At 39.5% G+C, this 23,968-nt stretch overlaps 2 protein-coding genes and 2 long non-coding RNA genes across 4 annotated transcripts; 3 read left to right on the top strand and 1 right to left on the bottom strand.

The window, feature by feature from the left end:
• Nucleotides 1-1,668: 1,668 nt before the first annotated feature.
• jkamp (jnk1/mapk8 associated membrane protein) lies at nucleotides 1,669-6,989 on the bottom strand. The gene is made up of 7 exons (XM_028000117.1): nucleotides 6,838-6,989; nucleotides 5,443-5,522; nucleotides 4,677-4,831; nucleotides 3,886-4,092; nucleotides 3,371-3,552; nucleotides 3,220-3,296; nucleotides 1,669-2,146 (listed from the first exon to the last, which is right to left on the bottom strand). The coding sequence occupies exons 1-7, from the start codon at nucleotides 6,845-6,847 to the stop codon at nucleotides 1,928-1,930; spliced, it is 930 nt and encodes a 309-aa protein (XP_027855918.1). The 5' UTR covers nucleotides 6,848-6,989; the 3' UTR covers nucleotides 1,669-1,927.
• A 1,293-nt stretch (nucleotides 6,990-8,282) lies between these two features.
• Nucleotides 8,283-12,968, top strand: LOC114133962 (uncharacterized). Its single transcript, XR_003593312.1, has 4 exons — nucleotides 8,283-11,803; nucleotides 11,899-12,064; nucleotides 12,194-12,376; nucleotides 12,536-12,968. It is a non-coding gene; the product is annotated as an uncharacterized LOC114133962 (long non-coding RNA).
• A 1,414-nt stretch (nucleotides 12,969-14,382) lies between these two features.
• LOC114133967 (uncharacterized) lies at nucleotides 14,383-16,054 on the top strand. The gene is made up of 3 exons (XR_003593318.1): nucleotides 14,383-14,726; nucleotides 15,393-15,482; nucleotides 15,563-16,054. It is a non-coding gene; the product is annotated as an uncharacterized LOC114133967 (long non-coding RNA).
• A 761-nt stretch (nucleotides 16,055-16,815) lies between these two features.
• Nucleotides 16,816-23,968, top strand: gpr135 (G protein-coupled receptor 135). The gene is made up of 3 exons (XM_028000103.1): nucleotides 16,816-16,994; nucleotides 19,112-19,390; nucleotides 21,078-23,968. The coding sequence occupies exons 2-3, from the start codon at nucleotides 19,296-19,298 to the stop codon at nucleotides 22,435-22,437; spliced, it is 1,455 nt and encodes a 484-aa protein (XP_027855904.1). The 5' UTR covers nucleotides 16,816-16,994; nucleotides 19,112-19,295; the 3' UTR covers nucleotides 22,438-23,968.

Raw genomic sequence — 23,968 nt, 5'->3', positions numbered from 1 at the left:
ACAACAAAAATAGGAGAAATGGAAAACTAACCTTTATTTTAATTTGTCTTATAGGCTGATCGCGCTCAGACCAAAAAGAAAAGAAATTAGGAAATATTAAATTGTTCCAGTATGTTTTACATTGCATTAAACCCGTTGTAACTGTGATTATTCAGGTATTTTGTATTCCAGCAGCTTTTATGAAATGTCAAGAAAATGCATCCGTTCTGATTTTATGAAATAAACTGAAACATCTCTGTTTAAATCCAGATATGAAGGTTTCTTTGTTGCCAACATGATGCCTTTAACTAGTTTTCAATTAATAGCAGATGTTACATACCTCAAAATTTAAAAAATAAAACTTAGTTAAAGAGGCTTTAAAAGAATAATAGTTCTGGTCGTTTTCACCCGGGGCGTCTTCTGTCTGTCAGGCTGTGAGTTGAGAGAACTGGAAACTTGAACGTTTTCGCCCTGCAGCTGCAGCCACACGTCTAGTTGGGAATATTTTAGCTCAGGTGATGTGTGGGTGTAACGCAGCTCATCCCCTCATAGCCAGCCTTTTCAGTTATTGAACAGCCTCCTGCCATGTTTGAATGAAACATCTGAGAAAAACATTTGTAGCCAGAATACATTTAAGATTTTGGGCATGTTTACACTGTGCTTTCATGTCAGGACAGATTTCTATGTGGCAGATATATTTTACTCAACTGTTTTGATGTTTTGATCAACAAATTTATGCATTTCTACTACACTTCCCAGGATGGAACTGGAAATGCAGTTTTGAGTAGATATTATTTTAATTTCCAGGGGAGCAGACCGCACCATGTCGCTCCACAGCTGCTTGTGTCTCATTAATGTTAGCAGATGTTGGCAGGCATGATGTGGTTTTGAGATTCTGTTTCAAATTGAGTTTATACAACTTTAAAAAATTTAAAGTTTCTCTGATTTTACTCTTTATATGTTTGCGTAAAATGAACATTGTTTTATTCTATGAATTACTGACATGTCTCTTAATTTTGTTTGTGAATGTATGTAGATAAACAGTTAAATGTAGAAAACAGCACCAACGAATATCTTCTCATGTGTCTTAGACCTGCTGGGGGCTAAGCACCCCTAAAGGTCAGATCCTAGAATCGCCCCTGCTGTGGATCATTAATCTACTTCAGATTGGTTTAATAATTTCAACAAAATTATATTAAAACTTGGGAAAACCGCAAGTGCTTCGGAGTTGGGCCAGGCTAACTGCCTCTCTCACTAATCGCTGTAACTGCAAAACTATCAGTGGCCCAAGTTTCCAATAAACCACACAAAGTTGCTAAATTTATCGCTAGTCGCTTGTTTGAAAGAAAGGGTGCTATAGGAAGGTCAGAAAAGTCGCTAAATACAGCAACAACGACACCAAGTTAGCAACAACGTTACACCTTGAAGCTGATGCTGTGTTCTGCTTCACTTTACGGCAGCTGTCACTGCTGCAAAGTGCCGCGCATGTGCCGGTTTGAGAAAGTCTTGCTCTACCACTACATAACGGTAGATACAGTTATTTCTATTTGGGTATAAACATACATATATATTCTATGCAGGATCAGGTTGTAACACCTGATTCCAATGAGTCTGAAATCATGCAATTGGGCCCGATTTCCGATCACGCGATTGGATCGGAACAGCCCTAATCAAAACTGCAACAGAGAGTTTTGTTTTTGTGAAACGTATAATTATAACCAGCAAACATAAATACACTGACATTTACAAATAAATATATTTACAGAAACAGGAAACTTTAGAGAAGAGCAGCAGAACTTGGAGGAACATCAATGAAACTTGTGAACATTTAATCCCAACAAGAATAAGAAGTCAATATTTACAGATTCACGTGAGCAGCATTTACACTAAGACAGAGTTTAAACATTAAATGAGCAGCGAGGATGGAGATCAGTCCTGAAGGTGGCGCTCAGTGCCTGCTACCGCCCTCAGAGAGGATGCGGGTGGGCTCTGTGAACTTGGCCGTAGCGATGTAGAACAACATGGGTCCTGGAACCAGAGCGAGCAGCGGCAGCGACAGCTCCAGCTTATCCAGGAGGCAGATGGAGATGATCCCGTAACCGTGGAGCAGCCAGTGGCTGAACAGAACCACCAGGCGCTTCTTCTTGGAGATAAGAGACTGGAGGGACTGCAGGGAAAACACAATTATTACCATCTAAAGATGTTTTGATGCTGCTGATCCATTTTAACGCCACTTGAAATGAATAAAAGAATCAGATTTTCTCATGCCAGATCTGATTTAATTGCTTTCTATTACAAAAAAACGAAAATAGAAATGACAGAAAATATTTTCAAAGTGTTTTTATTTCAATCATCCCTTCTGTGAACTGTACAATGGAGTATTAGGGCCAGACTGCAAGAATGTTTATTTATTTACGAGAATATAGTCATAATATCAGCTGAATTAAAATGCGATTTTGCCAAAACATCTTAAAAGTGAGAAAAAAAGTTTTTTAATGAGCGTAGATAGTTATCAAGATCTTATGTGATCACAGTCATTTCAAAGCCTTGCTATATTGATAATAATTTGATGCTGATGTGTTTAAATATTAAGTATTTAATCATCTGAAAGAGTGACACCAAAGTATAATTTCACAATGTTTCTTATTTTCATTTTTTGTTTTGGGGTTCTCATAATTCTCTTAATAGTATGACTGTATTCTGTTAATATTGACATTATTTTGATTATTTACATATTGTATCATCATGACTGTGTTATTGTAATATTATGATTTTATTCTCATAATGAAAGAAAAACTTAGCCAGGCCCTTATATTTATTCAAAGAGTAGACATCAATTCAAAGTCCAAATAAATAGAAGCTGAAAAAAAAATACGCTTGTCCAACAAATTGGCGGCCATATTGATAGAAAGATCTTAAAATTAAGTTACAAGAATAAAGTAATAAAATTACGAGGAGAAAGTTGTGCGTGCATAAAGTCATAATAATATCAGTGTAAGGTCATAATATTTTGAAAATGAAGTCATAAATAAAAAAAATTTATTACAAGAGTAAAGTCATAATATTTTCAGAATGAAATAACATTCTGAATTTACTCTCATAATTTTATTTATTTTTTATTTTCTTGGTGTGACTCCAGTACTCTATTGTATGCATTGGTAAAAAAAAAAAAGATCTAGATTCTCCAAAACCAAAATTCCGTAGATAGCCCAGCCGTAACCTGCACAGGTGAGACCTTACCTGAATCTCAGAAGCAGACATGTACACAGCCAGTGTGACCAGAGACAGGACCAGTATGATGTAGGGAAAGGCGTAATCTGCACCACACAGGAAACTCGTTTAAACCCTCAGATCCTGCTAACGTTTTGTTGTGTAACAGTAAAACACTCACACAGCAGACCGCCGCCAACTGCCTGCAGCACCGTGACGATGGGGAAGAAGTAGAGAGCGGCGTAGATGCTCCGGAAGCGGTCCGTCTTCCCAAGGCCACACGCGATCTTCTTCACCAGCAGGGGGCGCAGCAGCATCATCATGACCAGGCAGAAGGCGTAGTAGATTAGCACTATGGTGTAGCTGAGCAACACCAGCAACACAAACAGATTTAAAGACTCAGAATGAGATGATCAATTCAATGTTTTAATAGGACAGATTTTTAAGCTCAAACTAACTTTGCATTAAAACAGAAGAAGAAAAGGATCAAGACGTAATCCCTGAGGAACACCTCAAGTGTGGTGAGCTGCTAGGGTTCAGAGCAGGGGTGTCCAAACCTTTAGTCATATTAAACAAAAACCTTCAAATCAACTCTGACAACTCTGACCCTGGCTGATCACGTGTTTGAGAAAACTGAATATGAATTAATCTGCCTTTTCTAACCAGCAGTGTGTTTTTGTGTGTGTGTGTTCTCACAGTGGGTAGACGGCCTCCTGTGTGCAGTGTAACGTGCTGACGTAGTCCGGGCTCGGGTTGTACAGCATAGTGTACCAGTCGGACAGCATCTGGACTCGGCAGGACCGGATACTGAGTTTTCCCACGGGTTCGGTGAGCAGCAGAGTGACCACAGCCGACACGCTGCACTCCAACATGGCGGTGATGTGCTGCAGCAGAGCGCTGGAGCTGCAAACACACCAGAAAGAGAATCTATTTTAGAATATTTTCTTACTGCATCATCAGTCTGCAGGTACTGTCCACAACAACACTAGTTTAGTTCAACAAGACGCAAAAAAATTAAACCTGATCTGCAATAATCAATGCACCTGTGCCAAATGTTCTTTCTTGTTTACAGCAGTTTACACTAAAACTGTTTTAAACCAGTTTTACAGGGTTTACACCAGGTTTCACTAGGGTTACACTTGTTTACACCAGGTTCACATCACATTTAGACTTGTCCACAAATGTTTACATTACAAATGTCAAAGTCACTTTCATTTTGGGAAACATATTAAGATCATGAATGTTGTTAAGGGCTTTTTGTGCCAGAATGTATTGATAAAACCTATTAACATGCTGTTAAAATGTCAATGAGAAACTGTCTCTGCATTTAATTAGTGTTACTTAGAATTAAATAACACTGAACGTCATTTCATATTGATCAGTCTCAAAATCCAGATTTTCCAAAAATGAAATCTTCAAATTGATCATATCGATTCATCACTCTGCCCTAACTGCATGTTTTGGGTTTGTGCTTTGTCCAGTCTCACCTCTTCTTCCCAGAATACCATTCGATGAAGAACCAGTGCAACACCAGCGGCAGCATGGCCATGAAGCCCAGGTAGAGCCAGTCGTAGAGCTCAGGACACTCTGTGCAGCGCTGGCAGACCTTCTCAATGTTGGCCCGCTCTCCTCGAGGACAAACCTTCCGACAGAGATGATCAGACTTTTAGAAAAAAGCTGTTTGTACCTGATGAAACTAGAGAAAGATCAGAAAAGCTAATGTTTTTTTTAATCTGTAGGTTTTCCTGCAATTATTTTATTGGTTTTATTAAATAGTTTCTTGTTGGGAATTAACTCGGTAGAATGAGGAGATTAGGGTGAAGCAGGTGTTCAAACTCCTACTGGTTTTCCTTTAGGAAGTAGGTCTGTTTGAGGTTTAGGGTTTTCAATGAAATGAGCTGCCGGGTTTGGACCTTTAGAGACAACAATGAAACTGCTGAGGACACAGCTCTAATTCGAGTGTGATGAGGCATCACCACAGGCAGCAAAAACAATTCCCACTCTGCCTGTCTGTCGGGAGTTAGAGCCACATTACCGCGTTTCCCAACAGCACTAATGGGTAAACATTCACACAAACAGATCTGATCTGCATGGGAAAATCGTAAAAATAAAACACAAAAACAAAACAAATGTCTCTGAAAACAATAGTGATTATTTTGTTTGTTTGTTAGTGAGGAAGAACAGACTGTCCCAGCCTCAGAGGTCCAGACCCAGTTCAGACTGGAAACATGAAAGCGGGTGTTAGGTACTCACTCCACACTCTCCCTCCACCGTCCCGTTCACCATGATCCGACCGCAGTACAGACCGGGGCATGTGGAGCTTATAGCCACGCCTGGAACACAAACAAGCACAGACAAAACATGCTGCGGTTCCCAAATGAAACTAGTTAGATAAGATTTCAGCTCATTGTCTCCCCCTACTGGCCAAAATGTGCTGCTGTTTGTCTTGTTTTCTGAGGAAAACTTCCTAAGGATCTAAAGGGATTTCACGATTTCTGCTTACAGCCAAACACAAAAAGTTTACCCCTGATTTAATTGAGCAAAGAGGTATTTCTTTTCACCTGACAAGTTACTCTACCCCAACTGATGCAAAAGAGTAGCTACTCATTTTTTAAACCAATATTTCAAAAGACACATCCTGTGTTAATCTGTTTAAGAAGGATCAAATCAAACAGAGAAAACATCAAAAGAGGTTGCAGAAAATACTAAACTTTGTCTCCAGGAAAGAAATGTGACTGACATTAAATCCTAAAAGATTGACAAGTACATCTGTTGCAATAAGCAATAAATCAATTAATGACACGGTAAATTAAACAGAGTTCACTAATTTCCATTTTCATGATTTATTGTTCTCTTCTCTCTCTCTTTTTAAAAACAACTGGATGTAAAAGTCTTCACTCTGGGATCAACTAGCTCGTTTTTTGAAGGACAACTTTGTTCAGAGACAAAATTAATTTTATTTGTCATTTCTGTTGTTTTGTTTATTTGTTTTGCATATTAAAAATGTCTTCCAGATTATGTTCTCATGTCATTTTTATAATATTACTAGAAAATGTTCCCAAAACAACAATATTATCATATATTATGTGCATTTACAGATTACTTAAACTTAAATAATATTTAATATCTTTTTAAAATAATTTGTAGTTAGTCAAAATGTAGATTAAAGGCTATTTTTATTTGACTGCTAAAATAATATTTAGGCACAAATCTGCTTTCCTGGAGGCTCTCTTTATGGGTCTCTCTAGCCTACTTATGGCGGGCCATATTTGGCCCCGGCGCCTTGAGTTTTGCGCTACAAAGTTTTGTGCTTTATAAATAAAGTTTATTTGGATTCTTTTAAAGTGCATCACTGCTCTGCAGTGCGTGACGTCACTGCAGTTCATATTTTGTCAGTCCTGCGGTTCCTGATCCGGAGAAATTAAACGAATTTTTTTAATTTATTTTTAAATTTTGACCCAAACAGATACGAAGCAGAAAGTCCAGAACCACATAACGAGGGTCCGTTTGTTCGAATGGCAAATACTGGTTCTGGTTAGCAGGTTTGGATGATGCTAACTGAATTATGATCCTTAAACGGTCCAAACAGTAGAACTAGGAGCTCCGGTTCAGTCACTACTGATCAGAGGAAATGAAACTCAAACTCACCTGAACTCATCGCGCAAACAAGAATCCAACAGGAATTAATAAAAGGGAATAATCCAGGCGAATGTGGTTCTGTTGATACACTTCGACCTGCTTCCGCCTGCTACTGTTTCCAGCCGACTTGAAGGAGCAGTAGCGCCCCCGTCTGGACCGGAGTAACATTGCCTTCTCACTATTTAAAAAAAAACAATTTGTATTAACTTGGTTTATCAGTATAAATCTATAAAGCCTGAAATTAAATCGAGATGTTGAAAATGTACTGTTTTTTTGTTATAACAAATAAGGTCTTTGGGTAAAGCAGTGTGAACATGTGCTTTGTTGTGACACTGAAAACATCTCAGCACCTTCAGTTCCTCAAAAACGGAATAAATAACAAAATAAATAATAAATAAAAATGTAAAAAGCTGTTTGGAAACTCTTGTCAGTCTTCTTAATCAGTTACTTAATTTCACTTTAGTATCAATAAAGTATTTTTGAATTTGAATTGAATTTTGATTTGAACCATTAAAATGACTAGTGCAATTATTATTATTTACAATAGTAATTTATATATGAAAAAACATTTAGCTTTTCACCCCTTTGCATTTTTTCCTCAAGAAAAGAATACAGGTTTAACTAACAAGTGTAGTTATTCTACATAAAACTGAATTAGCAACATTGTTTAGTGGTTAAGTAGAGCAGAGGTAAAGCGGACTGTGCCACTCACATATTGTTTCTATTTAAAAAAAGAAGTCATCTCAATTCCGGTCCTCACGCCCCCCTGCCCTGCATGTTTTAGGTGTTTCCCTTCTGCCACACACCTGGATTGAATCTGTGGGTGATTAACAGGCTTCTGCCTTGATGATCATGCAATCATTAGAATCAGCTGTTCTGGAATAGCGGCACGTCTAAAACGTGCAGAGCAGGGGGAGGGGGGGGCTGAGGGCTGCAATAGAGAAGCAACGTCCAGATCAGATAAAAAGTACAGAGAATTTCTATCATTTTTTTCCAAGTTCATGATTTGCATTGGCGCCATGTTTGCTTTTTATGAGCGTAATGCGCATGCGCCATGCTGAATACAAATATGGCGCAGTTTCTACGTGGGCGTTTAAATTAAGGTCCGGCTCGCACCTGGCCGCACGGAGACATTAAACCAGCGTTCCACTATTCATCCATTCTGGAAGCCGGATTAAGAAAAAGTATCTTTTATGATTTCCTAAGACGCCGAATCGTCGACGCCCAGCCTAAATGATGGAAAACTTTTGCGGCTCTACCTCAAAATCTTGACACGGCTTTGTAATTTGGCACCGACCTGCTCAGCTAGCGTGGGCTAGTAGGCCGCAGGGACGCCATGTTTGAAATGGCTGCCTTTGTTATCTGGTAAGTTATTGTTCGGAAACATTATTCGAAGTTGTTTGTTTTTGTCCTTGATGAAGTTATTAAAGCCATTTTTGTGTTAAAATAGAAGAGGAGCGACACGGCAATGGCGTCTCGTCTGTGCCGCGTTTGTTTGGCTGCTGGCGTCCCTGGAATATCTGAGACGAAAATGGCGTATGGAACTAGCCGCAGATCGATTATGGATATGCTAAGATCTACAATCAAGCTGAGGAATCCCTTCAATCAAGCTGAGGATCGCTTCCGTCAAGCTGAGGAATCGCTACAAGGTCCGCCCAACCCATCAAAGGTTGGTTAAATCAAAGAACTGTTCCAATGGCGGATCCAGAAGACATCTCAGGGTAGGAGCTGTTGTGGGTTTCGCTATGCTTCACGCTGCTGAAGCTAACGCTGTTGAAGGCCAACGCTAGGCCTCTCGCTTCTGTTTTTTTTTTTTTTGACTCCGCCGTGGGTCAATGAGCTGAGAAGGATTCTGCTGCTGCAATCCTTCAGGTTTATGGGGGGTTTGTGCCGTTTGAAGCACATGTCTTATGACCTTTAGAAATTTAGGTGTAATTGGTGTTAGAATCTGAAGTTAATACTTTGAAAGATGGTTGCCAAGTATTTGGCAAATACAATTTAGGATTAAGTCATTAAGCTAAGGCATAGTAAATATCACTATAATAAACCTTGGTATTTGGGTAAAAATGGTCTCATTTACATTTGAACTTGCATACCTTTTTTATTTTTTGTATCTACTTAATAATTTGAAATGGAGACAGGGTCCATACTTTAATAATTCAAAAAACTCAAAGAAATTTTATTTACGTTCAACAATTTAAATTATAAAGTAAAAACCAATTTAGTTTTGCGCCGAAACCATGCGCGGCCTCCTGCAACTTCATTTCTTCTGGACAAGGACTCTGCAATTTAATTTCTTCTGGATGATGACAGCCAAGGGTGAGATCTTCTGGCGCTGAAGATCAGAGGTCACAGAGGTAATGTTCACACTGTCTAATCCATCTCTTATTTGCAGGTTTTCAGCTGAAATTAACTCCATGTTTTTCTAACAGAGATGACCCAGTGAGACCTGTCTTTCAGTGTATAAGTCTGTTTTTAACCCAGTTTCTCTCCTAGACTAAGCCACTGGCTGACTTTTTGTTGCACTTAACTATTGTTTCTTTTAGATAAAGCCACCAAAGGAGCTTCTACTGCAACTAATTTTCTTTTCTCCTATAGAACTACTCCTGGAGTTTTTCTTTTTCTGTCTCCCTCTGCTCTTTCCTTTCAAATCCCCTGGGGGTAGTGACAGATGGCCTTTCTTACAAAGCCAACTTCTGGTTTTGCTGGAGGGTTCTTCCTGTTAAAAGGAAGCATTTCCTCTCCACTGTCATTACATGCTTCCTCAATATGAGGCATTGCTTTAGCTTACTCAACTTTTAAATAATTGGTGCAGTATTCATTTTTGGAATGACTTCCTGTTAAAGGGAAGTTTTTCTTTCACTGTCACCACATGAATCCTCAATATGAGGCATAGATTCAGCTTGCTTTACTTTGAACCTATTTAAACAATTGGTGTAGTATTAGCTTTTAATTTGGAAAGTTTTCCTGTTAAAGGGAAGTATTTCTTTCACTGTAACCACATGGTTCCTCAATATGAGGCATTGCTTAAGCTTACTCTACTTTTAAGCAATTAGTGCAGTGTTAATTTTTGGAAAGTCTTCCTGTTAAAGGGAAATTTTCTCTCCACTGTGATCACATGAATCCTCAATATGAGTCATTGTTTAAGCTTAGTTACTTTAGTTTTGACCAATTTAAATAGTTGGTGCAGTGCTAGCTTTTTCTTTGGGAAGTCTTCCTGTTAAAGGGAAGTTTTTCCTCCACTGTCACCACAAGAATCCTCAATATGAATCATTGCTTTTGCTTACTTTTAATTTTAACCAATAGATTGATGCAGACTTTGGAAAGTCTTCTTGTTAAAGGGAAGTTTTTTCCTCCACTCTTACCACATGGATCCTCAATAAGCTTATTTTCCTTTAAACCAATTTAAATTGGTGCAGTGTTAATTTTTGGAAAGTCTTTCTGTTAAAGGGAGGTTTTTCCTTCACTGTTGCCACATGAAGCCTCAAAATGAGGATTTAGCTGACTTTGCTTTAGCTTTATTTTACTTGGCTTTTAACCAATTTAAACAACTTGTGCAGTGTTAGGTTTTTCTTTGGGAAGTCTTCCCGTTAAAGGGAAGTTTTTCCTTCACTGTCACCACATTGAGCCTCAATATGAGGCATTGCTTAAGTTTAGGTAACTTAAATAAAGTTTGACAACTGGTGTTCTAGTTCTGGAAAATCTTCCTGTTAAAGGGAAGTTTTCCTTTCCACTGTAACTACATGCATGTTAAGTATAAGGCATTGCCTAAGCTTACTTATGTAGCTTTTAACCAATTTAAATAACTGGTGCAGTGTTTACATTCTTGGAGAAACTTCCTGTTAAAAGGAAGTTTTTCCTTTGCACTGTCACCACATGCCTCCTCAGTGAGAGGCTTTAGCTCACAACTTTTAACAAATATTTGATAACTGCAGTGCTTTTTTTTTTTTTTTTGTCTTCCTGTTAAAGGGAAGCTTTTCCTCTCCACATGCATCTACAGTATGTCTCTGGTGATGGAGAATAGTTTTGAGCTCAAGGTTGGAGAATTTAAGGCCTTGTCAACACCACATGATGTCTCTAGTGATGGAGAGTAGTTTTGAGCTCAAGGTTGGGGAATTTAAGGCCTTGTCAACACCACATGATGTCTCTAGTGATGGAGAGTAGTTTTGAGCTCAAGGTTGGGGAATTTAAGGCCTTGTCAACACCACATGATGTCTCTGGTGATGGAGAGTAGTTTTGAGCTCAAGGTTGGGGAATTTAAGGCCTTGTCAACACCACATGGTATCTGGACTGAGAAGATTTGGAAACTGATCAACTGTTTTTGTTGAGATGGAGCCTCTGCAGACATGTGATGGCCTCAAACATTTAGGAAATATGGATATCAAAATGGTCGCCGTGGTACTGGACTTTGAACCCAACATTAGGAAATGTGGCTTGCTTCTTCCTGTAGCCACTCCTCAGGGATTTTAAGTAATCGGATGAGTTCAAGGACATTGGTAAGGAACAAGTACAACAAAGCGGTCAATCCATTACATGGAGGAAAAACGCGAAAAAACGGTATGTTCTGATCATGGGTATGGTAACTGGAATGGATTTTGGATTCACTCGGCGCAGGAAAAACACGGTAGGCTATATGAAATGCAGGTGTTCTGATTTTGGGTACAGCAATTGGAACAGATCTTGGAGACACAGGAAAAACATGGTAGGCTATATGAAATGTATGTGTTGTGATCATGGGCATGGTAACTGGAATGGATTTTGAATTAATTTCTGATCTTGAGTAATGTTTGAAATGCATGTAATATGTCATAGTATTAGAAATACCTGTGTAGAATCCATTATTTCTTCAGATGATGCCCACCGACTACACCTGAGAACGACGGGATGGACGGGCTTTCTTCACCCCTGACCACTGCTGATGGAAGACCTTAGTGACCCTACCATCGGGCTGAGCAGTCTTCGAGAAATGCTGCAGGTATTTTTCTGTTTAAGTGACACTTGCAAATCTTGAGTTTCTTTCTGAACTGTTAAAGGGTTTGACCTTAAATCCTCCTCTGTCCTGTTGTTCAGGAATCCTCCTGGACCGTCTCATTTCGCCCTTCGCCCCTCCATCGACCGGAGAAGTTCTTAATCATTCCATCGGACAGAAGAGGACTTCATCGCCGCCCCCTCATTGATGGATGACCTTAGTGACCCTACCATTGTGCTGAGCAGTCTTCCTCGAGAAATGCTGCAGGTATTTTGCTGTTGGAGTGATATTTACAAGTGCAAGTTTTTAAAAAGTGACTCTTTCATTCTGAGTTGTTAAATGGTTTGACCTGAAACCTGCAGCATCCTGTTGTCTTCCTATCCTGTTGTCCTTCAGGAATACTCCTGGATTCTTGTCTGATTTCGCTCTTCATCAACCAACGGAGAAGTTCATCATTCCACCGAACATCGAACAGAAGAGGACTTCATCGCCCCTCTGGACCCCCCATTGATGGATGACCTACCATTGGACTAGGCAGGTTTTCTGCAGGAAACCCTGCAAGTGTTCTCATGTGAGCAGGTTAGGCAGATGCTTTCTGATCCCAGTTATCAACTTTGACTTGAAACTTGACTTGGAATTTAGATAAACTTTACAAGTGTGGTGATTTCATTCAGAGTCGTTAAAGGTTTTGACCTGAAACCTGCATATATCCTGTTGTCTTCCTGTCTTGTTCTTCAGGAATCTTCCTGGATCATCTTTTACCATTCATCGCCAGGCCCCAACCACGGATGGAAATGGATTTCATCGCCACTGACGGAAGGAGAATTTTGTTTATGGACTCTTTACAGACTTCATTTTATTTGTTTTTATTTTGGGTATTTAAAATGTCTTCCAGTGTTAAATGTTAGTTAGAATTGATTGTTTATCAATGTGTTTTTGTTTGTTCTCTCCATAGAAGCCACACTTGGTTTGGTGTTATGATTGGCTGTCGTCCCTTCCTGGAGGAGCACATTGGTTGACATGATGCTGCCATCACCAAACAGTTCTCCCACTCCTGCTGTTAACTTGTCACTTCCATGAACATAGAAAGTTCTCCTGATCAGGTGACCTATTGTGTCTCTGCTCTGTCTTCTCTCAGCTCCCGTCAGTCGTGGCAGATGGCTGCTGGTACTGAGCCAGGTTCTGGTTCTGCTGGAGGTTTCTTCCTGTTAGAGGGGAGCTCTTCTCCCCTGTCACTTCATGCATGGTCTGTATGAGGGATTGCTGTGAAGTCAACAACTCAACACAAGCGATTTGCCGTTGTGCCCTGCTGGTCAGGAGGAGTGAGTGCTGCAAGTGAAGACTAAATGCAATCTGACTGGGTTCCTTTGGTACAAACTATTTAAACTAATTTAATAATTGAGCTTATTGTACTGTTGACTAATGGCAATTGAAATATGTGGATCAACTAAAATTGTTTTAAAATGTATTGAGACAACATTTGTTGTGAATTGGCTCTGTACAAAACCGAACACTTAAACAACCAATATAAAAAACCAAATGGTTCAAAACTCCAACAACCAACTCAAAAAGGGTTCAAAACTCCAAAAGGGTTCAAAACTCCAAAAACCAACTCAAAAAGGGTTCAAAACTCCAAAAGGGTTCAAAACTCCAACAACCAACTCCAAAAGGGTTCAAAACTCCAACAACCAACTCCAAAAGGGTTCAAAACTCCAACAACCAACTCAAAAAGGGTTCAAAACTCCAAAAGGGTTCAAAACTCCAACAACCAACTCCAAAAGGGTTCAAAACTCCAACAACCAACTCCAAAAGGGTTCAAAACTCCAAAAGGGTTCAAAACTCCAACAACCAACTCCAAAAGGGTTCAAAACTCCAAAAGGGTTCAAAACTCCAACAACCAACTCAAAAAATTCACAACAATGTTGTCGTCAAAGCATTTAACAAAGTCACTTCAATTCAGTCATAGATTCCAATTGGTTCTACTTATCAATACATTAGATTCAGTTAATTAAAGTAGTGTAAATGATTTGTACCAAAGGAAACCCATTCAGATTGCATGGAGTCTTTGACCTACAGCATTCACTCCTCCTGACCAGCAGGGGGCAACAGCAACTCACTTGTGTTGAGTTGTTGACTTCACAGCAATCCCTCATACAGACCACGAATGAAGCGACGGGGGAGAAGAGCTCCCCTCTAACAGGAAGAAACCTCCAGCAGAACCTGGCTCAGAACCAGCAGCCATCTGCCACGACTGACGGGAGCCGAGAGAAGACAGAGCAGGGACACAATGGGTCACCTGATCAGGAGAACTTTCTATGTTCATGGAAGTGACAAGTTAGCAGCAGGAGTGGGAGAACTGTTTGGTGATGGCAGCATCATGTCAGCCAATGTGCTCCTCCAGGAAAGGACTACAGCCAATCAGAACGTCAGACTAGGTGTAGCTTCTATGGGGGGGAAACAAAAAAACTGGGAATGAAAAGGTAATTGTTTGTACAACTACTGTTCATTCATATAGACGGGTTACATTTTCCTACTCATTGTCCAGTTTGTAATAAAACTTTGTTATCTTTTTCCCCTCCTTGGGCTGCCACCTTATCGTGGTGGAGGGGTTTGTGTGTCCCAGTGATCCTAAAAGCCGTCTGAGGCTTCATGCCTCTGCTTGGGTCGGGTCCGCCAGGGCAGACGGCTCCTAGGTGAGGGATCGGACCAAGAGCAGCCCAAAGACCACTTAGAAATGTTGACAGAACCAGGGTTTCTCTCCGAGTCATCGGCCTGGTGAGCCACCAGGCTAAGCTTGCTTTATTTTAAATAGGGATTTTTTTTTTAACCCAAAAACCCAGTGAGACGCTGATGAATGACATTAGTGACCCTTCCACCAGGCTCAGCAGCTTCTCTGAGGGAAACCCAGGAAGTGTTCCCATGTGAGCAGGTAAGGCACCTATGGTTTGTCTGTTGCAATAATCAATAAATGAATTGCTTGATAAATTAAAAAGAGCTTGATGATTTCCATTTGCATAATTTATAAAGTTTTTTTTTTATTTCTGCCAAAAACTGGTTTTAAAGAAGTCTCTAGGCAATCTGGTCTTGACAATTTAAAAAAAAAAAAAAAAAAAATTATTTTTTGACAGTTTTGTTTACAGAATTATTAATTTTATTTGTTTAGGATATTTCAAATGTTTTCAAGTTGGTGATAAATGTTTGTTAGGATTTAAAGGTTATTGATCTTTGACCAAGTTTATTGATTACTGGACAATATATTGTCCAGTAGAATTTATCTTGACAGGCCTACCTGTTAACAGAACCCATTTTGCTGATAACTTTTCTAGAAGTTATTGCGATAAATGATTGTTTCGAGACCACTTTCAAGTAATGCGAGAAGACATTCTTGAAGATTAATAAAATTTTAATTCTAGAACATTTAACACTGGAACTGGAGACATTTTATACATCTAAAATAAACAAAACTTTTGTCTTTCAGATTTTGGTAGGAGAAGAGGAAAAATCATGCAAATGGAAATTGAGCTTGTTTTAATTATGTGATTGATTTATTGCTTACTGTGACAAGCTAACCTCTGGCTGTAAATACCTTTTTGAGTTATTCAATTTTCAGTGTTTTACTTCCTGTTGGGACCTGAAGAGGCGTTTCTTCCCTATTGTCCTCCACTCAGCAGTTTCTTCACCCTGAGTTGGGTTTTTATTTTCAATCTTTGCAACAGTCTATTTAAAATAATTGGAGCTGTATCTAATTTTCTGTTCTGTGAGCAGGGGGAGAATTTCATCTTGTGTTCTGCAGCAGCTTGATGCAGTCAGACTCCAGTACCATCAGTAATGAGCTAAAAGGGTCACCAGTGCATCGCTATGACTTGCTCATCCACTTCTGGGGGAAGATTTGAGATCCCACAGCCTAAAAATGGCTTCACCTGTTCAGTTTGAGTCGACCCGTCACACCAAGCCGATGGAGGCTGGAAGAGAGGAGACGCAGCGAGCTTCTCCTACTGGGAAGATCAGAGATGAAAACGTGGAATCAACTCAGCCATCCTGATGAGAAGCTGCTTTCAGACCCAGCTGAACTGCTAAACTACATCGGAATGGACCCTGGCTTTCTTAATCCGTCCTGGTACCCTGCCTTCAACCTGGCTACCTTCGTCCGACCATCGTCCTAGCTCCCTTCAGGTCCTGGGAGATATGACCATTTTGATTCCTTTATAGGGATGTTCTCACAATCTGTCTGAAATAAAAATGATTAAAATCAGAAAATCTTTGAAGTTTAGTTGTGAATGTTTAACTTTGACAGGAAGATTTTTTTTGAGATGAGACAGAAAAAGGGACATTAAACAGGGACAATGTTATCCCTGATCCCACTGATTAACGTCCAGGATATTTAATATTGTCCCCTAATTTTAATTTTTATTTCTAACATTGCCATTGATGTTGAAGGTTATTGCTGAGGTTTATTGCATCTGGGACGTTTAATTTATCTCCAGTGTTTAACCTAACAAAACTTTTCTGGAGATGTTTGGCATTTGGGACATTAAGTATCCCAGATACAATAAACATTAAAAATGTGTAACAAAGATATCATGAAGCTTTGGAGATTAAATAAAAAATTGGGGACAAACTTAAATATTCTGGGTAACGCTGAATGTTTAACATTGAATATGACAAATATTGGTGGATAAAGTTTAACAGTGGGGGACAACTTTAAACCTTGAAAATGAACATTGGGGACAACTTTATTTTCACATGAATTAAGAATTTTAATTTCAAATCTGCAAATCTTGGAACCATAAAAAGTGTTTTATAAAGTATGAACATCCATCCATCCTGTCTTGTTGAGTGAATTCTGACCCCTTCAAAGCCCAGATTGAAGTTTGAGTTGTAGTAGCGCTTTTTTTTTTTGACTGTGTTGCATTTATACTCGACGCGCAGTGTTGCAGTATCCTCCTTAAAGATAGGGGGCAGTAGACTACTGTCGGAAACAGTGAAAACGGCGAAGAAACGCTTGACGCCGCATATTGTATGTTCAGCACTAACCAGTTTTTAACAGTCATTCAGATAGTAGAACTGACATTTCATTAGAAATACAACAATCATTTAGGATACAGATGGTGGGATTAACGGTTATATTTATTTTGGGTTCCAGTACATATTGGGATTAAGAGAATGAAAACGTCAAAAGGCAACAGGACAAGTCACAGTAAGTACAACCAAATCAGAAACAAAAAGTATAATTAAGCAAATATTGAGGAAAAGTGGCAGAAAGAATGGGATGAAGATAACAGAGGAAGGTGGTATAGGATTCAAAAGAGAAACTACTAGCAATATTTAGATTTGGACACGTTGCACTTAACGGCTCATTCAGATCACAGCAACATAATACAGAAAATTATAAATATTGTGGAAAAAATTAAACAATACAATAAGTTTGTAGGAGATGTGAGATAGGATATTAATGTTGGAGGAATTTAGGAAAAGTAGAGAAGCATTTGATTTATTACACTTTTGGGCGAGCGATGGATTTTTTCCGATTTTTTGACTCCACGTCATTATTTTGTTCATCATAGTAACGAGTCATATCTGAACATTTAAGGAGCAAAAGTAAAGGCGCTTCTCTTAAAATGGAGGAAGTAAAAGTAACAAGTCGTCAGAAAGATAAATACTCAGTACAGATATCTGAAAAATCTACTTAAGTTCAGTAACGAAGTACTTTTCACTTTGCAACTGATTTTGATGAACATATGTGTAAGGGTTTTATTTTAACAATATTATAGATGGGACTTTTTACCGAATTTGTTTGTTTTGTTTAGTTAACAAGTTGTTTCTCCAGACATTTATTGGTGTTTTAAGTTCTGTTACGCTGGCCTCGACGGTTGGTGGTTACCATAGTAACTGATAGTTGCTAATAACTGACAGCTCCTTGTCCTTTTGTCTGTTGCCTTCTGTAACTGGTATGTTTTAGGATCAGCTCTGTTTTCTTTACAAGTATTATATTTTAACATATATTTTAGACAAATTTAATAATATACAGTGTTTCATGAGAAATTTTGCTGTGTTTTGTCTATGTTTTTAACTGCTGTCATTATTAATTTTAGCCATGTTGGCTACGTTTAATTTGACAAATTTTAACTAACTGCTGCCAACTTCTCATTGGGGGCCATTGCTTTGTAGGACGAAAATGACAAAAATGTGCTCCATTTTTGTAGCAACTTCTACAAAAAAATGTAGAAACTGCTATGTAGAACCAACAACTTAACTTCCTCTTTTGTTAAAATAAATACAGAGAACCTAATGTATCTGTCGTGAAGTCAACCTGCTGGAACTGTGATGAACATAAAAGGGTTACAGATGTTTGGCAAAAGTTTTAACTTGTGTACGAATGAGAAATAAAAAAGCAAATAAATGAAAAGCTGAGAGGCATTGTGATTCCTTTCAGATAAACGGGGTAAAGGGCAAAATAAGACCCAAAACACAAATGGTACCATTCAGAACCCTACAGAACACGCCCTCTCCTGGTCCAGATGGTGCAAAAGCTGATGTAACCATGGAAACCACAAAGAGAACCAGACCTAATTAAAATTTTACACGACGAAGCGCGGGTCACGTGACCGATGTCATCACGTGATTGAGTCTGAACTGGTTTGTGGATCAGTAAAGCACCGGGGACGAACCAGCAGCTATCTGACTTGCTGCGGAGCCTCTGCATCATCAGCGGTCACCGTGGCAACCGTCACAAAGCCGCGAGCGCGTTCACGAGGGGACCGTGGCTTCAGAAGAATCTCAGGAGAGCCTTTAGGTTTTTTACTTTTCCATTTGTTTATTTATTTATTTTTTTTTAACCAAAAATCGTGAAGACAGCTGCGGTGTTGATCCAAACACAACGGAGCCCGCAGCGTAATATCCGGTCCGCGCGCGCTCGACTCGGAGCGAGATGACGGACACAGGAAGTGATCGAGAGCGGATCAATGGAGGTGATTAGAAATGTTAAACCACAGGGTCGCTTTAACAGCTGAGCGCGGTTCTGATGGGGTTCTGGTCCAGGATCGATCGGGGTTCTGGCTCGTGTAGCTCTGCGGTTCTGATCCAGGATCTTTGCATCAGCTCAATCTGGTTTATGGGTCTGATCCAGATCTGTTTCTTTTGTTTTTGTTCTGATTCATTTTGAACTGACTGCACCATCTGCTGAAATATTTGAGCTGCTCTGTAGATGATCCAGCACATCTGGACCGGGTCCACACGAAGCCACCAGTTAAAAACCGGTTCTGAGGGATTCTGTGTGATTTGCATCTAAATGTGGGAACATCTATATTTTATGAGGACTCCTGCGGATCGATCGCAGTGCCAGTCCATGACCTCTCCATCCGGAAGCTGCTGCCAGGAGACGAAGGTCAGCAGCAGGAGGAGGAGGATGATGATGGAGCCCGGACCGATATCAATAATTGATCAACAGCTGCAGAACTAACTAAGAGCTGATGGGAACCAGTTTGGCTGCAGAAACCCAATGGATTTACCTGTTAGCGTGGCCCTACAGTCCAGAACCAACTACACAGCCGACTCTGTGGGTCCGAGTATTACCGCCTCACCTGTGGAACCCAGGTGATCCAACAAAACATCAAACAGATTTTAAAATCTGGTTTTGCATAATTTAATAACCTAATCCAGATTACTAAACTTTTTCATATTTCACAAATATTACTACCGAACTAAAATAATACGTAATTGTAAATTTTGCATAAAATTGTTTTTTTTCAGTCAACAATATACAGTATGTTCTTTGTGGTCTGTCGCTGTCAGTTTAGCACATCTGTAGGATAAAGTATTGCAAAGATCAATCCAAAATATTGATAATATCAATACCAAATCAGTATCAGAATCAGATCAATATTATCAAAGTAATATTGGTGCTGTAGTTTCAAATACCCCTTTGAAATTTAGCTATTTTTATATTGTAGTTTTTCATCTCTACGTAAAACAAAACAGTTTCAATTTCCTATCAATTGATAATTTTTTTGACTTTGTTTATTTAGGAAAATGCACACAAACCGTATTAATATGTTATTAAAGCATTTAGTAAACAATACTTGGACCAACTTCTGTCCTATAGGTTTGAGCAAAAATAATTTAAAGGAAAAACCAGTTTTTTTTATCTGTTACATCCTTTGCTACAATTGATCAAGCATTCACTAAATATTTATTTTCTTTGTAAGAGGAATCAAATAATTAGTTTGGATCTGTTAATGTATTTCTAATACTGCATAAAAAGGCTTAAAAAATTTGCAGAATGTGCCAATTTTTAAAAAATCTGATTAATCATCGGAGTAATAGATTAATCGATAACTAATCATTAGTTGCAGCTTTATTAAACTCACTCAGTATGCAACAGAGAGATTAATAGAATCGATTTCTGTTAATCACAAGTAATCAGGAAAATTTGACTCAAGTTATTTGAGTTGATTGGATGGTGAACTTAGCAGAGTTGGGTAATTAGTTCCATTTACTCAATTACATTTACTTTAGTAGATTTTTTTTTGGAAACAATGTACTTTTAGGAGTACTTTTTACCTTTACTTGAGTAATTTTATTATGAAGTATTTCTACTCTTGAGTAAAATTTCTGGATTTTCTACCCACTGAATGGAAAAACAAACATATTTTAACCAAAAATTAAACAGACACAGAAACACACCTGCAGTTTTTGTTAAAATTTTGGCATTTTTAATTGAAAGAAACTGATTGGGAAAAATTTTCTTTTGCCTGATTTTGTTATTTTTTGTTATGTGAATTATTGTCATTTTCGTCCTTAAAATACCAAAAATTTCTCTCACTTTATCTTTTGTTCTTGCCTGATTACATAATTTTTAAATATTAAATGATAATTTGATCAGTTACTCAGTATTTCAGTAGACTTTTACCAAATGCTTTTTTACTTTAAGTTGAGTAATTTCTTGGACGGTTACTTTAGACTTAGGCTTGTTTTATTGTCGTTGCACAGAAACAGTGAAATTGACAACGAAATGCCATTGCTTGGCCACCGGAGCACACAGGAAACAAAACACAGAAAATTATAAATACATAAATATGCAAAATAATAATATACTGCTACACATATACAACTTAGTATTTTTAGACAGACGTACATCTGTGGATGTATAGAAATCCAGTGGTGAGTAAATATGTTGAAGTAGTTCTGCTCTTACTCTTACAGTTTTTGGGAACTTTACTGACCTCTGGAAGTTAGAGATCAGTATTTGATTCATTTCTCCATCTCTTATGGATGTCTCCAGGGTCGTTTCCATAGTAACCGGCCTGGTGACGGCCACCACGCAGACTGTTGTGGGAACATCGGGAAACCTGTCGGCCCTCCGGGAGCAGAGGGACACTGACTTCGGGGAGGTCCAGCCGCCGTCGACCACGGCGGTTCTGAGCGCCGTGGTCGCCGGGAACTCGGCTCTTCAGGGCGTGGCGGTCGCGGCTCAGGCTCTGGTGCTGCTCTTCATATTCCTCCTGTCCAGTCTGGGTAACTTGGCGGTGGTTGTAGTCATCATCAAACACAGACAGCTGCGAACGGTGACCAACGCCTTCATCATGTCGCTGTCGCTGTCGGACTTCCTAACAGCTGTGCTATGCCTCCCCTTCTCCTTCATCATGCTCTTCAGCAAAGATGGCGTCTGGATGTTCGGCGATGCCTTCTGCGTGGCCAACGGCTTCTTCAACACCTGCTTCGGGATTATCTCTACGCTCACCATGACGCTAATCTCCTTTGACAGGTACTACGCCATCGTCCGGCAGCCTCAGGCGAAGATCGGGCGCCAGAAAGCCACCCAGCTGCTGGCGGCCGTGTGGCTAACTGCGGTGGTTTTCTCGCTACCCGGGTACCTGCTGGTCCGAACCACAACAGGAGTCCATAAGCATGGGTTCTACCACTGCATGTACGTCTTCCACCCTGGAGGTTCCGGCGTAGGGACTGCATACAGCATCTGCCTGATTGTTGTGTGCTACCTGCTGCCGTTCTCCCTCATGTGCTTCTGCCACTACAACATCTGTAAAACGGTCCGGCTCTCCGAGATCCGGGTTCGGCCCGTCACCACCTATGCCTACCTGCTGCACTTCTACAGCGAGATGAGAACAGCCACCACGGTTCTGATCATGATCGTGTTCATCATCTGCTGCTGGGGGCCATACTGCCTGATGGGCCTGGTTACGGCCATCTGGAACTACAGGTTCAACCCGGCCATGGACACGGTCGCCATCTTGATGGCGTGGGCCAACGGCGCCATCAATCCCCTGATCTACGCCCTGAGGAACCCCAACATCGGCATGCTGTTGGGCCGCAGCCGACAGGAGGGCTACCGGACCAGAAACATTGCCGCCTACCTGTCCAGCCAGAGCCGGAACCGAGAGGTCCGGCTAAACCAGGCGGAGAGGATCAGGGACCGCTATGTGAGCCGAGCCGGGCCCAACAACAGCCGGCTGTCGAGTTCCAGTCCAGGAAAAACGGGAGTGGTCGCAGCAGGAGGAGAGGTGGCCATGTGGGCCTGCAAGAACCCGGCCGTGTTCTTCTGCAGGGACGCCCGGCACGACACAACACCGCTGCCAAACACAGGGGGGGAGATGAAGACAAAGACAGCCGATACCAGCCTGTGACCGGGTCAGAAAAATTCTGGCTTAAATTTAATCTATGTAACTTTTATAAAAAAAAAATATTTATTTTACAATGTTGTTGAAACTTTTACCATGTTGTTATAGTATAGTATGAGACAGATAATCTGAAATAATGAAGTTCCTCTACTTTCTCTAAGTGCTAACTAAAAACAACCAATCAGAGCTAGGAGGCGGGTCTTAGCGCTGTCAATCATACAAGTGTATGCCGCTCACTCCCCTTTGCCCTCTATTACAATACAGTTTCTTCTTTGTAGTAAATACTAATCCTAATTAGCATGGCTACAGATAATGGTACGTTATTTTCCAATATTAGCGTGTTCATGTGTTGATTGACAGTGCTAACACCCGCCTCCTGGCTCTGATTGGTTGTTTTTGGTGGTGCATTTCTTCAGAAAGCAGTAGTAGCTCAGGGAGGAGGTCGATATTTTCACAGATTATCTGTCTCTAAACAAACTGTCACACCATGGTGACAGTTTTAACAGATATGTAAAAAACATATTTCTTTCATAAGAGTTACATACAGCAGCTTTAAGGACAATCTGAGCCGTTCATGACTTGACTTTTGATCTTTTGCATTGATTTAAGCAGCTTTTTAACAACAATTTTAAGAATATTTGTGTAAATGATTTATCTGGAAAAGGACTCTGGACCTCTCTTCTCTACAATTTGCCAAACATGCTGAGTTTTTTCCCATCTTTTTTCTTCAGAAAACTAAACATCTGAAGTTGCTTTGAATGACTTTAGTGCCCATAAACAACACAAACAATCTCATTGGTTAGCCTAAATCAAATCAATCTCCTAATTAATCAATACCTTTTTTGTTCATCTGAAGCATGCACTCATAAAGAAAAATAGTTTTGTGTTATCTTATGATTAATGTTTCCTAAAAGAATCTACAGGTGTAATGGTGACTACAGATTAAAACAAAAAACTCTGTGATCAAATTAATATTAAACCTGCTTTCAATCTAAAACATGAACAGTAAAAAGTTAATAAAGGAAAAATGTTTTCAGATGTGAAGAGGAAGGTTAATTATATTTATAATTAGAAATTTGGGATTCATTTTACTTTAAGGGTTATGGTTCCTTAGTGGACTAAACCAGTTCACTTCCTGGATTATTACCCTTGAAAGCTGTGCCTTCAGCTGGATCTGCCGATAAACAGAGATTTTTGGGGGAGCTGCATCAAATTATTCAATTATTCATGAATTGAAATGGGTGCCTGAAGTCAAAGTTACCAGTTGTCCCTCTCTGATGTTGGAAAGTTTCACAGATTTAGGAATCTACCCTCAACATTAAAGCTGAAACAGGTGTTACTTTGCATAATTAAAGAATTTTAAACATTTCAAAACATATTTTTACAGAACAAACATTCAATATTTAACCATTTGAAAGTATTTTAGTAAAAATGAACTAAGATTAACTTTTACGATACATTGTTTTGTCTCACACAACTAACTTTTGTCATTGAATTTGTGACTTTAAAAGATTTCCAATAAAGATTTTTAAAAGAT

The sequence above is a fragment of the Xiphophorus couchianus genome, chromosome 19 (assembly GCF_001444195.1).
Source record: "Xiphophorus couchianus chromosome 19, X_couchianus-1.0, whole genome shotgun sequence".
NCBI classification, from domain to species: domain Eukaryota; kingdom Metazoa; phylum Chordata; class Actinopteri; order Cyprinodontiformes; family Poeciliidae; genus Xiphophorus; species Xiphophorus couchianus.
This window is presented reverse-complemented; position numbering and strand designations above follow the sequence as displayed.